The sequence below is a fragment of the Penicillium argentinense genome (assembly GCF_028826775.1).
Source record: "Penicillium argentinense strain IBT 30761 chromosome Unknown utg000009l_segment0_segment0, whole genome shotgun sequence".
Lineage (NCBI taxonomy): Eukaryota > Fungi > Ascomycota > Eurotiomycetes > Eurotiales > Aspergillaceae > Penicillium > Penicillium argentinense.
Window position 1 is genome coordinate 2,356,946 of NW_026622668.1, and position 15,397 is coordinate 2,372,342.

The following is a 15,397-nucleotide window of genomic DNA, read 5'->3' on the forward strand; positions in this document are numbered from 1 at the left end:
TGTACCTTTCTTTTAGAGACTCGACGACTCGGGATATGAAACAAAGGGCCTTTACCAGCGTATAAGTCTTTTCACAAGACCACTTTTCAATACGATTTGTGATGTTTCCTGTTTTTCTGCTCCATCATCAAATCTTCATGCATATCGAGGCTTCACTGAACCACCTTCACATCCTCATCCGCGGCCATCTGAGCCATCCAAAATGAACATGAGATTACTCGCCTCATGGCACTTGATTGTGCTACTAATTTCTTGTCACAGCGCCAAGGGCGATTGGCATGTGAACGTGGACCAGTGGAACAAAGTCCGACCATCAAGAGACAACATCAAAACCATACCAGATGCAACTCAGAATAAATCCAGCGACTGGACTTTAGATATTCGATATCCACACCCACAAAGCCCTCGGACACCTGATTTCTGGAGCGACCTACCAGTGCGCGATGATATCCGGTTTCATATTGAGCAAACATGTACTCAATCATTGTCCTCCTGCAATTTCATTCTGCCAGAGGTCGCCACCGTTATCCCTGAGGCCTTGAATAACGTGTTCAAGTACCTCTATACACCTCCTGCACCGGGGCACTATCACCGCGGCGGCCCCAGGGAAATCAGAAACTCCTTCACTCCCGCGCCCCCTGAAATCAATTCCATCACAATCTCCATCGACAACTCCGTCGTCGAAAGAGGCGGGGAAAGAGTAGCAGGCTATACTGAGCCGGCTGAACCGTCCTCTTCACATCGAAAGTTGCACCTTAAACTCGACTGGTTCCAACAAAGTCTCATTGATCCGAAGTCGTGGCAGAGCCGAAGGTTGCTGCGAGCTGTTCTGGCACAGATCCTCACGCATGAACTGACACATGTCTACCAACACAAGCTTCCTGCGTCGAGCTACGGGATTATACGAGTTAAAAAGGCAAAACCTCTGCCGAAAGGGTTAGCGGAGGGCATTGCCACGTTTGTCACGCTCAAATCCGACCTGAAATGGCAAGGCTATCAAAGACCCAAGTCTAAAAACGAACTTCCAGCCCGGTGGGATTATGGATATCAACATACGGCTTTCTTCCTTCTATGGCTCGAGGAGTTCAAGGCCGGGGAGGGTGCTGTGGCAGTCTTGAACGATTTGGTCCTGAGAGACTACTACTGGGGTGAATATGGGAACGAGGACGGCGGCACTAGATTCTGGATCGAGCTTTTTGGAGCCAGCCCGGAGGTCCTTTGGGCTGAGTACATCCACTATGTGGAGAAACATTGCTCGAGCCACGGAAAGGTCAGGTACCTGGGGAGGGGCTTATTCGACTGGTCTCGATACGACATTTCGGCTAGGAAAATATTCGGCTTGCTCAAGGGCAGTCTGAAAGAGTCTGTATCCTATGCAACTCCGCTTTTTCAATTCCTCAATTGGAAATTCTTCATCAATACCTGCTGGCAGGCGTTTTGGTTCGCGGGGGCCAATTACTACATCCTGCAACTTGTGGCCTTTTTCAAATACGTTGGCCACTTCTTCACCTATATCAAGTATTACGTCCAAGGTCTTTGGGATATTCGCCCACTGAATTCGCAAACATTGTCCAATGGCTTGCTTTTGTGCCGCAAAATACTGTTTGCCATTGGTGGATTCTTAAAGAATGCCCTCCGGGTTTTGAATCTAGGTCTACGCATCTTGATAAACATAGCGACTAAGCTTGGGTGTTCTGTTTTTATTCTATGGGTATTGTCAAAATGGTGTCGCGCATTCTTTTGGCCCTTTTTCACCAGTTCTGAAGAGCCTGGCTCTCCATTGCCTCGCCAACAATATCGACCTCATCTCCATCAGCCTGAGGTTGAGCCTCAGACTCGACCCCAACACCGACGCCCATCGTCTTCAGCTCAACCCCCACCACGAGTCAACAAGGCTTCTTTTATTCATCGAGACCCTTCCCCCCTGCTCCTCCTTCACCTCCCTCGCCACCTCCACCTGCGCCCCTGGCGCCGTCCATACCCAACAACCGGCCCTCAAGCAGTCAAGTGAACCAGGGAGCCCAACCCAAACCGGCAGCATCATCTCAGCGAGCTGCCATCGAAGAGCAAGAGGAAGGAAGCGTCGAAAGGATTCTTAGATCCCGACTGTACGGGAAAAAGCTCAAGTACCGTGTGAAGTGGCTGGGATATAAAGGGGAAGATCCCAAATGGTACGATGCAAGCTCACTCCGGGATCAGCCTCGAAAGATTCGAGATTTCCACTCTTTGAATCCTTCACAGCCTGGACCCCCGGTGCGATTGGCAGTTTGGCTTGAGGCTTGTCGGAGGGGAGAAATGGCCAAGGCTCATGTTGATGATAATCGCGCAGCTCCTTTTTTAGACTGATGGGGGCGAGACAATACTAAACGAAGCGTATTGTTTGGCTGTCAATGACGTGTGTGGATATAATAATTTTGCTTTGGATTGTTGCTTTGTGTTATAGATCTTATTCGAATTAGCCACTTGTTTATAACATACTCACTTGAGTGGTGCCTTTCAGTAATAAGAGAATCTGTAGCAGGGCATTGCATCTCTGATCGTGTTCACAACCATGTGTAGACAGCCGCTTGAGCTAAGGAATCAATGATCACTACGATCTGGGAAGAAAAGTGAAGTCAAGGATATCATTCGTTTAATGTGAAATTCATATGAACATAAACATGGCCCATAAAAGAAACGCTTTTTTAAAGCACCGTGCGTACAAAACATCTAACATCTGACACTCGTTTCATTAGTGAAAGACAGAAGGAGGGTCGAATGTGCTATGCACAGTCTATGGCGAAAGGGAAGGATCTTATGTACCAAATATAAACCCAGCTAGGTGAATTCTTGAGGAATCCATTAGAAGCGAAGGTCCCAGCCGATCTTAGGGCCCAGGCGAGGCAGCTCATCAGCAACGCTCTGGACATCCTTGTCACCACGTCCGCTCAGGTTGAGGACGACGTTCTCGCCCTTCTTCATCGACTTGGCGAGCTGCATGACACCGTAAACAGCGTGGGAAGACTCGAGGGCGGGAATGATACCCTCGTGCTGGGCAAGGGCGCGGAAACCGGACAGAGCCTGAGCATCGTCGGCGGCAATGAAGGTTGCGCGGTTGGAATCCTTCCAGGCGCTCAGCTCGGGGCCGACACCGGGGTAGTCAAGACCGGCGGAGATGGAGTGGGTCTCGGAGATTTGACCGTGCTCGTTCTGCAGAACGTAGGTACGGACACCGTGGAGGACACCCTTGGAGCCTCCAGAGAGAGTAGCGGAGTGACGAGCGGTATCGACACCATCACCTCCAGCCTCAACACCGACCAACCTCACGCTTGGGTCGTTGGAGAAGGGGTAGAACATGCCGACAGCATTGCTGCCACCACCAACGCAAGCAACAACAGCATCGGGGAGCTTGCCAATCTCAGCGCGCATCTGCTCCTTAGTCTCGTCACCAATGACGGACTGGAAGGTACGGACGATGGTAGGGAAGGGGTGGGGGCCGATGGCAGAGCCGATAATGTAGTGGGTGGTGTCGAGCTCCACGACCCAGGCACGAAGAGCCTCGTTAACGGCGTCACGTAGAGTACGGCTACCGGCGTCAACCGCGACAACCGAGGCACCCAGAAGCTTCATACGAAAGACGTTAAGAGCCTGGCGACGCACATCCTCAGCACCCATGTAGACAGTGCACTTCATGCCGAACTTGGCACAGACGGTGGCAGTCGCAACACCGTGCTGGCCAGCACCAGTCTCGGCAATGATACGGGTCTTGCCCAGACGACGTGCGATAAGGATCTGACCAAGAGCGTTATTGATCTTGTGGCTACCAGTGTGGTTCAAATCCTCACGCTTGAGCCAGATGTTAGCACCACCGACGTGCTCGGTCAGGCGCTGAGCCAGATGGAGACTGCTAGGTCGGCCCATGTAGGGGTAGTAAGAGCGGAACTCTTCCCAGAACTTGGGGTCGTTACGGGCCTGGTCGAAGCCGCGCTCGAGCTCGGCCAAGCAGTCCATCAGAGACTCGGGGACGTACTGACCACCGAATTCACCGAAGCGGGACGGCTGGGCAGAGGGGTCCTTGGTCACGTTCAGAGCCTCCAGCTGGTCACCAAGACCAGGGCCGGAGGGTGTATCAGCCTCAGTGATGACCTTGGTGGCCTGGGTCTCGCCAGAGGGAAGAGCCTTCTCAATGGCCTCAAGCACCTTGACCTCGCGGGTCAGAACACCCTGCTCGTCACGCTCCAGGCGGCGGCCGGTGACGCTGGAAAGGTACTCTTCAGCGGCCTTGGCGGCCTGACCAGCAGGAGCCTGGCCAACAACGGTGATGATCTGGCTACCAATAACACAGCCCTCAGCAGCCTCCTGGACGGAGAGGAAGTGCTCACGGGTGCTGACACCGAAACCAAGGGCGGCGGGGACATTGCCGGAGTATTCGTGGACACGGGCGAGGAGTTCGGGGACGTTGGCGCTGAGCTTGCCGGTGGCACCAGTAACACCCATGCGGGAAACAACGTAGATGAAGGAATCGGCGATCTTGCAGAGGAGCTTCATGCGGGAGTCGGAGGTGGCAGGGGCGATGAGAGGAACGTACGACAGTCTAGAAAGAGGGTATTAGCATAGACAATCGCATTCCACATTCGAGACCACACATACCCATTGCTGGAGCAAAGATCACGGAAGCGAACGGCCTCCTCGGGGGGCAGGTCAACCATAATGAAACCATTAACACCGGCCTCCTTGCAGTCCTTAAGCATGCGCTCGTCACCGTAACGCAGAACGGGGTTGTAGTAGCCCATGAGCATAATGGGGGTCTTCAGACCACGACGACGGGCAGTGCGGACCATCTCCAGCACGGATGTGACAGTAACGCCATTCTCGAGGGCCTTGGTGTTGGCCTTTTGGATAGTGGGACCGTCGGCAATAGGATCGGTGAAGGGAATACCGAGCTCAATGATATCTATTTCGCGAATCGACGTCTCAGTTCACAATGATCAATAACCCCGCCACTTGGTGCTTGCTGAACTTACCCGCACCACCATTCTCGAGACCCAGCAGAATATCAACAGCCTCTCCAACAGTCGGGTAACCAGCGGTAATGTAGGCCACCAGGGCTGCTCGCTTCTGCTCCTTGCACTTGGCAAAGGTCTGCTTAATATGCTCCATTTTGCGGATATGCAGGGGCAACGCGGGGCAAAAAAGAATGTTCAAATGAAAAGTTTAAGATGTAGGGTCAATTGGGGCCGAAGGAGACACAGGCAAAAGGTGAAACGGCTTCCGTGCGACCCGAGAACTTTTTGCAAGCGAATGCAGACGGACAATGAAGCGAGGTTAAAGTCGAGTGCCGGATGAGTCAATCAAACCTGGCCCTTTTTCGCCGATTTCGCCCCGCAAGTCACGTGCTTTCGATAAGATAGCGCTGAGTCATTCACCGGGGATTCGGGGATTCTTTTGCTGAACTACTAATGCGGAGGCGGGGGACTAAGAGAACCAAAACGGAGGAAGAAATCGTGGAAAATGAATTAAAGAATCAACTTCAGACAGAGGAAGAACTGATGGAACTTGGATTTATTGAGGTGCTTGATCAGTCTATATCCATGGTCGGAGTAACCAACTTCGGACTGTACTGGAATCTTTGAACTATTACACCTGACGTGCCAGAGTGGCCGGGAAAGCCTTAAGAGATTTCGCTCGCAGGGGTACTGCTAGCTGCCGGTACTACAAGTTCGTGAAGAAAATTGGAGATCGGGAATTAAATCAGTTGAAACTAGATCGAAAAAAAAAATCAAGATACACAAAAGGCGCCGAAGCAGCCCAACTCTTCCCAAACGCCACAACAATGCAATCAGAAACAAGACAGCCCTCAGCTCAAAACAAAAATATTAGTCAAAACTCCCAATAAGTTCCAAGCAGGGGAAAATAGCCTCCAAGAAGATCTCGAGTGAGGAAACTCTTCCTCGAGGACTCCATCCCCGATGCGCCAAGAGGAAAACAAGGACCAGCCCCCAGCTGGTCGGTTCGCCTCCAATTCCCAATATCCGAAATCTATCCCAAAATCCGTCCTGCGAATGCATAAAGGAATGACTGCAGCGCCCAATGCTATGCCAAAATACTCGTACAGTAGCCCAGATGTGTAAGTTGTAAGGAGAGGAAAGCCCAAAATGCCCGGCAAGTGGAGGATGCAAACCCAGGAATAAGGAATGAACAAGACACCGTCTAATAAAAAAATGCAAAAACAGGTCTCAGACCGTGTGTCAAAAATAATGCAAAAAGGTCGGGTCAGGGGCATTCAGGCGTAAAATGTGGTAAGGAGAGACGTCAAATCGTAAGTAGGTGACGGTGGGAACCAACAGCCAAGATAGAGGACAAGTCCTCCGGCCCGGCGTTTGGCCCCGCGTCAACTCTGGGCATGGTAATAAGGAGTGACAGGAAAGAAAATCGTGTATCAACGGAGCAAGAGGGGAAATATAAAAATAGAAAGATAAAAAGCAAAAAAAGCAAAAAAAGAGTAGATGACGAATGCTAGTCACCGATGCTCATTGGCCGTGTGCCGAGTCATGCAGCGGGTACACGGGATCCATGTAGGCGTAGCATGCATTAGCTGAAGCTGCGGTGGTAGGAGCACCAGCAGCACCCAGACCATGGATGTCCCATGCCGACCGGGGGCTCGGAGTCACCATTCCATTGGCGTGTTGCGGCTGACAAGGAGCCGGGTAGGGGTAGGCACCAACGGAGCTATATGGCTGGCTGTGGGCAGGAATGACCGATCGAAGATCGGGAGCCGCAGTCAACGAGGCATGCTCAGCCTGGGTGTAAATAGGCGCGCCAAGGGTGTGAGCATAATTGCCCAGACCGGAGTCAGACACTGACTGGGGGGACGCGGCAGTGTGAGGCTCGGTGCCAGAGTCGGACCCCGTACCATGGCTGGTGTAGTTTGTGATCGGTGTCGGCAGAGCGCCTGCGGTGGAGGAGTAGCTAGCAGACTATATGAAAAGCAATGTCAGTAACAGCTCAGACGGTCTTTTTTTGGGGGGGGGGATGGAATTGTAGACTCACATATTTCCCGATGATCTTCTTCAGGGCGTGACTGAGGATCTTCCAGGGGAAGACCTTGACATCCTTCTCGATGTTGCGGGGCTTAGGAGCCGGGAAACCCATAATGACCTTGAAGAAGTCCTCGCTGTCTTGCTTAGCCTTGGAGACAGTCAGAGGACGGAACCCTTCCAGGTTTCGTCGAATGCGGTTCTTTTCTTCGACCGTGAAGCGCACGCCAACCAGCGACTCAAGAAGATAGATGGTGTCCACGCTGGTAACGAAGCACTCATCCTTGCCTTCCCAGCTGATGCAACTGATGCAAATGCTGTTGGGAGATCGCTTCTCGGGAGCCACGGGCTTGAAATCGGCGTGGATTGTGCTTCCAGTCTGAGTGCGAGTGAACTCGACCAGACGGCGCTGAGCGACCACCTCATCTTTGCTCCAGCCCTCGGCCATACCGTCCAAATCCCCATTCAGCTTGAGGACAGCCTTGGTGGGGTAGATGGCATAGGGATTGAAAGTCTGGGACTGACCGAGACCACTGGCCTGCTGCAGGGTGGAGGTGCGGATGAGAGTCGGGTTGGTGGAGCGCATAGGCGAAGGTCCCTTGTGCTGCGCAATACCGTGGGCCACAGCCATCCCAGGATTCCGACCATCACTGGTGACAGACACGAACGAGGGACTCCAGGCAGGGGTGAGAGGCGAAGGGGCCCGGATTGCAGGCTGGGTGGTGGCAGACGCGGTGGAGTACTGGGTACATCCATTGCGAGGAGAGGACGCGGCGTGGAAGGGTGCGACGAAGCCAGTCATCGTGGAGAGAGGCTGTAGGTAAGGCGAGAAGGAGGCGGAGCGGTTATCCCGATAGGAGTAGTTATCTTGCGGCTCGATCTTGGGCATCACATTTCCAGGAGCAGGTCGCTTGGCAGGTGCAGAGATGGGGTTATCTGAGTAGGAAGAGAACTTGCGCTTGCGTGTGTCCGCCGGAGGAGAAGGTTGGGGCACATGCTCGTATGTGTAGACGCCAACCTGCAGAGTTGTCGCCTGGCAGTCTCCCTGGGTCTCCAAGACGACCTGAATAGGCACCGCGAAGGAAGGCGAGCCCGTTGAGATGAAGGAAGGAGCCTCCACTGCGAGCATATATTGGAAAGCATTGTTGCTCTGGAACCCCAGGAAGTGGGGGAGACATTCGCACCGCTTCGAACCGAAGACAAGATAGACCGTGCTATATGTAGAGCTGTGCAGATCAAAAGGCGACTGGATCTGCACCATCACTCGGGTTCCCTCGCAGCCACGCTGAGGGCTATAGGTCGCGACCTCGGGCACAGGGCGAGATCGTGCACCCATCATGGGTGATTGTGCCTCGTCATACGAGCTAGTATACTCGTTGCTGGGCATGTAAGGAACACAATCGGATGCCTGGCTGGCCTGGTCGGCCATTGGCGAAGGCACGAGGGAGGTAGTCACGTATGGGGATTGGCCGTAGGTCGAATATGAGCCAGCATCATGCAAAGAGCGCGTGGAAGCGTAATCTATGGGAGGCTAGAGTCAGTCCCACTCAACTGGGTCTTAGAACAAATCACTCAACAAGATTCACTTACCAAGTACGGCACCAGCAGCGGGCTTCTGGAAGCTAGACATAGACAGAAAGGGCTCAGACTTGGCCCACAGGCCGTCTGAAAACGCACCGACAAACTGTGACTCTTCAGAATCCGAGAAATCCAACGACTCGCCTAGAATGAGAGGCGTTTGGAAATCCGGGTCGAACTGAGCACGAGGGAAGAAACAAGAGTCAGCCGAGGAGGTTCTCGCAGAAACCGGGGGGTGGTCAGGAGGGCGGAGGGTTCAAAATATCAAACAGAAGGCTACGCGGGGATTGGCAGAGAAGAGGCAAAACATGCGGGCATCCAGAAGAGATACGAAGCACCGCGAACGCTGGGGGAAGGAGTGCTCACCAAAACACCGTGTGTCTTCGAGTAAGCCAGCTTGAAGGTGTTGCAGCGACTGCAACAAGACCGAACTCTCTGAAGAAGCGAAAGAGTGGGAATTTATTCTCCCAAACGATAGTACGTCGCCACGCGCGTACACGAGATTAGGGGCTCTCCGAGACAAGAACGAGCGACGGGATGAAAGGTGTTGTCAGTCTCACAGAGTAGTGCCTCGAATCACCATCCAGTATTGGGAGGACGCTAAGGCTGAGACTAGAAGAAGGCTGGCTGCAGCTGGAGACTCAAAGCACGAAATGCTAGTGTCCAAAGGTTCATAAAGCCTTTGGAGCAATGCGAGTCGGTCGTGAGAGGGCGAGATGCAATAGCCACCGCTAGTTGGGGCGACAGGGAAGCCGAGATTGGGAGACGGGAGGCTCTCTGAAAGGGCGATCCAGGAAATTGCCGGCGAGCACGACGCGGACTGGTGAGGTTTTGCTTTCTTTCTTTCTATCCCGAGATGTGTTTCGGGAAAGCTTCAAGCAGATTGGGTACCAACAGACTCTTCTGAAGCGAAGGGGCGAACTACTCCAGTAATGAGTATGAACTCTTTCCGGTTCCGGTTTCTTCCAAAGGGTTGGCTTCTTCGTCCCTGAGGTGATGACAGGGTGGAGGAGAGGGGAAATCGGAGTGGTGCATAAACCAGTAATCGAAAGACTCACCAGATGAATCAAGAGAAAAAATGTGAGACCGATCTGCCGTGGTTGTCTCCTAATATGCAAGTTCCGAGAGGTCCAGAAGAACTATCGACAGAGGTCAGTGTCAATAACAAACAGCTGCTCCCGGGTGATGATGGATACGGGGAAGCTGGTCCGGCGGCTCGAACGACGCTCGTCATCTCCCGACAGTCCGTAGATCAGAGGGCACGACCTCCGGCTGCAAGGAGATGGGACAGGGCCTCCCGAAAGAGGAAAGATGCAAGGCACGAGGGAAGAAGTGAGACCGTGGGCGAAGGGGGAGTGGAGTGCCAACCTTAAGCTGATAGTTGAAGCTCTTTTCTGCACAGTGAGACACGGGAGGGGTGTGCTTTCAGCCGAGACACCAGTAGCAATAACCCAGTAGCGAGAGAATCTGGGGTTTTGTAATGGCAGACGACTCTAGAACAGGTGCATCCAGGATGGAAAAGAATCCAATCAAACAATCGAAATAAAACGAGACGTCAGGTCGATGCGATCCGGATCGACGCTGGATGGATTTCCTCCGGGTGCGGGACAAACGGATGTATGTCTACAGGCACAACGAGGTCGAGATGCGCAAACGACAGGCGATTGTCACTTCAACAATCTCCGACTCCTGCGGGTGATGTCCCCACTCGATGATTTTCTTCCCTGCAGAGTCGATTGTCGCGGGAAATTTGAGAAATCAAGGGTTGCGTCCAGCGAATGGGCGCAAGGTGTTGCGATAATTAATTATTAAGAATATTCGGGATATAACCGGGTGGTTTCCTATTTGGGTCTTTTTTTTCGTTTTTTGCCTTGGAATTTCTTCTCTGGAGATGAGAGGAAATAGAGGAAAAAGACGAATCCACAGGATCTTTTTCGTCAAGTTAAAGATCCGTGCGGGGAGGGTTTTGGGGGGATTCTTGAATTTCCAGTCGAAAAGCAAGGATTCCTAGTCAGGTCAGACGTAGCGAACGTGGTTCTCGTTGCAGCACAAAGCGAGCGTAAGAGCGAACGTGGGTGGTGGTGAGCGAATGTGGAACCTTTCAAGGTGTCATAATAATAACGGGTCTTGGGGGAGGAATCAGAGGAAGGGAGGAGAAGAGAAGAGGGGAGAAGATCACGATCGAAGCAAGGAACCAGAAGGGTTAAAAGCGACGAGGGTGCTAGTCAGTAATCGTATACGATGTGAGTGAATTATTATTAGCACTGTCCGAACAGCCCTGGTCAGTGAGTGCAACTCGGGCCTAAACTGTATAGGGCCGGCGAGCGTGTGGAGTCGCTCCTCCTACGCTTTTACTGTTTTGGCCAAAATCAAATAAAAATAAAAAGTGGACATGGGCCCAAAATAATAATTTTCGCCTTTTCCGTTTTGAAGAGGGGGCTCCACCAGACCCCCCCAGCAGGCTCACGCCGGGCCTAGTGGGCAATCGTGGCGGGGGATGCACATAACAACCGATGTCGAGGGAACCGGGGCGACACTTGGCGGACTCATGGGATTTGCGCAGTTCCGGCGCGAATAGAGCCGTGACACGGTCCAGGGTGTCGGGGACTCAATACATTGAGATTTAGGTATTCATGTTCTCGGCGAGGGCGCAACGGGCATTATTACCTGCCTTGCCCTAGAGTAGGGTATAGTCGGTGCATACACTTTTCCTGCCACCCGGCACCAACCCCCTCTTAACACCAAGGGACATTGGGCATCCCTACGTTGTGTATTTTGTATTTGTACTTTTCTGCAGTACCTTGAGAGTGTATTGTGTGAACACCCCAGTGTTAAGGTAGTGTACGCTGGTACATGCACAGCATGCATTGTACATTGTACATTGTCATGTACAAATCATCCGAGTACAACGTGCGGAGTCGTGTGTCCGAAGCCACTCACCACCGCGGTGGCTTTCCGGCGCGTCCGACCGGGCACATTCTACCTCACCCTTCCGACGACTTTTTGCGATCGATCTGTTAACCTTGGGACTGCCTCAACCCACCCGCCAGAAGAGAAAAAATTAGCAACGCCAATAAGAACCGAAAAAGAGCTCGGGCTCGGAGGAACTCAAATACGATGATACGAAAAGGTTGGTTGCGACTCGGGATCAACACCAATCTGGCGGCCTGCGCCGTGCGAAAAAGTGGAGCCCACGAAAGGTTGAACGGCATGTGGTGAAAAAAAGTGAAGGCTGCGAGCAGGGAACAGAACCACGGACACGTCGACTTGTCTCCCATCCAATGGATGGGCCAAGGGTTACCGGGAGTGACTTCATCATGGCAGGGGGCAGCAGATCGAGGAGCACAGCCTCTGCGGCCAGCACCAGCTTCGTCATAACATACCTAGTACCTACCTGGTAGGTGACCAAGGAAGGCAGAAAAGTGTCGAAGCCAACACGCCAGTCGCATTCGCAGGCCCAATCCGTTCGGACGCCGTCTTCCGATGCCTTCCTCGACGTTATGGCTGCCAATCAGGGCGGGTGCTCCGCGCCGTTCGCTTCTTTCCTCCTCTTCTTCTTCCTGGAGTCGTCGGTATAATTAGCTCCCGCTAACTGATCTCAGCCTGGCTTGCTTCGACACTCCATTACTGTCAGTACTAGGTAAGGTTCTCTCGTACGATCTCCGGTATCCGAGATACACTTGGTACCCGTACTTTCGCATTGACACCCTAACCACACAGGTACTTGTCGACTACACTACTAGTACTACTTTCGAATTGAGTTGACCACATCGAGCCCTTGCGGTGCTTGGCCAACCCCCCGACCCAAGGGTCACCCATTCCGGTTGGAGCTGGGAGCCCCCCTGACGGAGCCCACGAAGACCCTGCTTCTGCCAACCTCTTCTCCAGAGATGCCTGGATCCACCGCGGATCTCCCAGCGCCCCTCGATTGGCTCCCCCTTGTCTCCGGCTCGGCCGACCAGGTCAGTTCCGCATCCTCGTGTGTGTGTGTCATGATTACCTACTTACTAGTACAGGAGTATGTACCGTGACTTGCATCACTCGAGTCGTACTCCACGAGGGGCTCTGCAGAACACAAGGACGAGTACATGCCACTACACGAGATAGAGGCGAGTAGTATACCTCCCCCTAAAATAGCCTGTCCGATTCGATGCGATCGGATGGCCATGCGGCGTCCACATGAGCAGGCGACACAACTTGCCATCGTGGTTTCCTACTGGGTTTCCCACGGGACGAAATGCCCGACCCCAGATCCCATTGGCGGATCAAGGCAATCTCTATACTCCTGTACAGTAGGGTCGTCGAATAAAATACGCAGTCATCTGCCGTACGCAGCGTACGACACAACGGGCAGCTCCCGAGCTAACAATAGCACACCTTGCATCTCACCTGACTTGGTGGCCTGACGATGCAAGGGTACGACCCTCTCATTGGGGGGCTGGGCCGCGCTAGCGAGAATCTGGTATCACCCGTGCCCCACGCCGAGGATCCGTGCGATGCCCCCGTGCTCGTTCTGTACCCTAAGGTAGTATACTCGAAGCTCTCGTGCGTACCGTCCAGTATATTCAGTATAGTATGGATACCATCATACTCTGCACTGCGACCTCGACTGAGGTAAGCGGCTACCCCAGCTGCTATTTCCAGCGCCTCAACCAGTCAGAGAACGCCCTAGCTCAGGGTCCTTCTCCCATCGACCATCCTCGGGGGCTCCCACGACCCTGTCGATCGTGGCGGTTGGCCAACTGCATCTCTCTGCAGCCCCGGCTGATCAGAAGATGCGAATTACCCGATTCCGCGACGCAGCCGTCATCGCCATGGGGAGAGAGAGATAGTCGTGGCGATAATTCGCTGCTCCTCATCTCGCCCTGTCGAAGCTAAATGCCCTCCGCTTACGTGAAGAGGCTCGTCCCCCACTCCCCCAAGGACCAAGATCAGTACAGCATCGTGCAAGGGCCTGAAACATCCGAATGAGGTCATCGCCAGGTAAGGGCACCCTTCAGGCTTTGCGACGTGATGCCCATCGTGCGTAACGGCTCGGCTGCAGGAGACTATCCACCCGATGAGCTGCGTAGCCTGCATATCCATTACATATCCAGTATCCAGCCACCACGATGTCCCAGGATCACCACCTGTGATCCGAGAACAATCGAGGGGAAACGGGAACAGATCTATCCGATCACCTTCCCCTCGAGGGAAGAAGAGCGATGCAAAATTAACCAATCGCGGTGGCACCGCCTCCGCGATTTTGCCACGTTAAAGACATCCGTTGTGGGCACCGTGCTAAACTCGAATGGGTGCTGCTTTGGGGGAGGGGAACAAGAAAACTTGAACCACCCTCGAGACTCCCACTCGAGTACCGCGGATGTCGGGTTCAAGCGACAGTGGAGCGTGAGTGTACGCTATGATCCGCAAATCTGTCGCGAAGCTTCGGTGATCGCCACCAGCCTCCAACGTCCCTTGAATGCATTTGGCTTTCGCGCGACAATTATACCAGCCCTGCCCGAACATCGAACGCCATTCACTAAAATTGAATCTGCAATCAACATCCGGCAAGGAGGAAATGAAGCCCGTATCAGATCTAAATTATCCCTTTCTCAGCATTTTTGTTGGGGTCCATTCCGAGGCCGTTTGTCTGGCTGCCAACCAATGCTCCTCTCTGATCGGCCAATTCTCGGGGAAGAATACTCCACCCGCACCCCCAAACTAAAAGGTAATAAAAAAAAGGTCTCCAAACAATCGATGTCCAGGTCTAACCAACCGAGATCGCGATGGGAACCAAACTGTACGAAATCGATAAGTGCCAAAAATTTCACGATTTGCCAGAAGACGAGACTTGGCCTTTTTGCGCTTTTTTTTTTAACTACGGAGCTTCCAGAGAACAGGATGCTGACCCACTCAACCTGCTCTCAGGGTTTCGGAGCACCAACCTTCTTGGAGTTGCTTCCGCGCTAATAATGCCTGCTGCACCAGAGGAGGCCTCCAATTGTCGGCTGGTGTTGGTTTCTACCTATTACAGTCCTCGCACGGTCTCCACCCGGGCAATCAATTTCTGTAGACTGTCCGCGGAGCACGAAGTACGGAGTCCCAGGTGCTAAGGGCACACTATTGCGCGCTCATTCAATTAGGCTTTTGCGTTCCCGACTCTCCTCGCAATCCACCTACGCAATACTCATTTGCATGACCATGACAACATTCAATCTCCGAAGTGTACTAGTTCATCGATATCCGTCAACAGGGGGTGGTGATCAGGAAGGAGAATAGCTGGACAAAATGATGACATGCCAGGGCCCTGGAGAGCCTTGCATTGCAAACCAAAAAGTCACGGTGGCGCCGTGATTAGAGTGAAACCGTGATCGACCTGGGGGATAGCCACCCTTACAGTTTTAGGCTTCAGGCCTTGCTGTATTTTACTCGACGCAGCATGGCAACTGAGAAGCACGTCCGTGATGATCCTGCGTCTCTGCCGTGCCAGTGTGAAATACATTCTGCTGCACGCCCACATGGAACGGGACCATCTGGCAAATGCACAGAATCCGGTCTGCGCAGTGGAACTCCCCAGTTTCTCTGCGGGATGAGTGGTTTTGTTCTGCTCAGCTACGCAGTGTGGCCTAAAGAGCCGTCAAATGCCTATTGATGAACATTGGATCTATGGGTTCGTCTGCTGAGCTTGACGATACACCCGATGTTTGGTTCACGAATCCCCGTCGCTCACTTCGAGATCTAATGGTGGGGAGCGGCACGAGGAACAGAGATGATTCTCTCGCTGTTCCTTCTCTGGACGCGGGACGATCTCATTCGTTTTT

At 53.0% G+C, this 15,397-nt stretch overlaps 3 protein-coding genes across 3 annotated transcripts; 1 reads left to right on the plus strand and 2 right to left on the minus strand.

Moving 5' to 3' along the window:
• Positions 1 to 202: 202 nt before the first annotated feature.
• On the plus strand, positions 203 to 2,011 carry N7532_008474 (uncharacterized protein; the record flags this gene model as incomplete). Its single annotated transcript, XM_056620966.1, has 1 exon — positions 203 to 2,011. One exon carries the CDS (start codon positions 203 to 205, stop codon positions 2,009 to 2,011), a length of 1,809 nt encoding a protein of 602 aa, XP_056471772.1.
• An 830-nt stretch (positions 2,012 to 2,841) lies between these two features.
• Positions 2,842 to 5,139, minus strand: trpB (tryptophan synthase TRP5; the record flags this gene model as incomplete). The annotated part of the gene is made up of 3 exons (XM_056620967.1): positions 2,842 to 4,573; positions 4,630 to 4,933; positions 5,004 to 5,139. 3 exons carry the CDS (start codon positions 5,137 to 5,139, stop codon positions 2,842 to 2,844), a joined length of 2,172 nt encoding a protein of 723 aa, XP_056471773.1.
• A 1,370-nt stretch (positions 5,140 to 6,509) lies between these two features.
• Positions 6,510 to 8,904, minus strand: medA (transcriptional regulator medA; the record flags this gene model as incomplete). Its single annotated transcript, XM_056620968.1, has 4 exons — positions 6,510 to 6,956; positions 7,030 to 8,537; positions 8,607 to 8,772; positions 8,875 to 8,904. 4 exons carry the CDS (start codon positions 8,902 to 8,904, stop codon positions 6,510 to 6,512), a joined length of 2,151 nt encoding a protein of 716 aa, XP_056471774.1.
• Between the last annotated feature and the right edge of the window lie 6,493 nt (positions 8,905 to 15,397).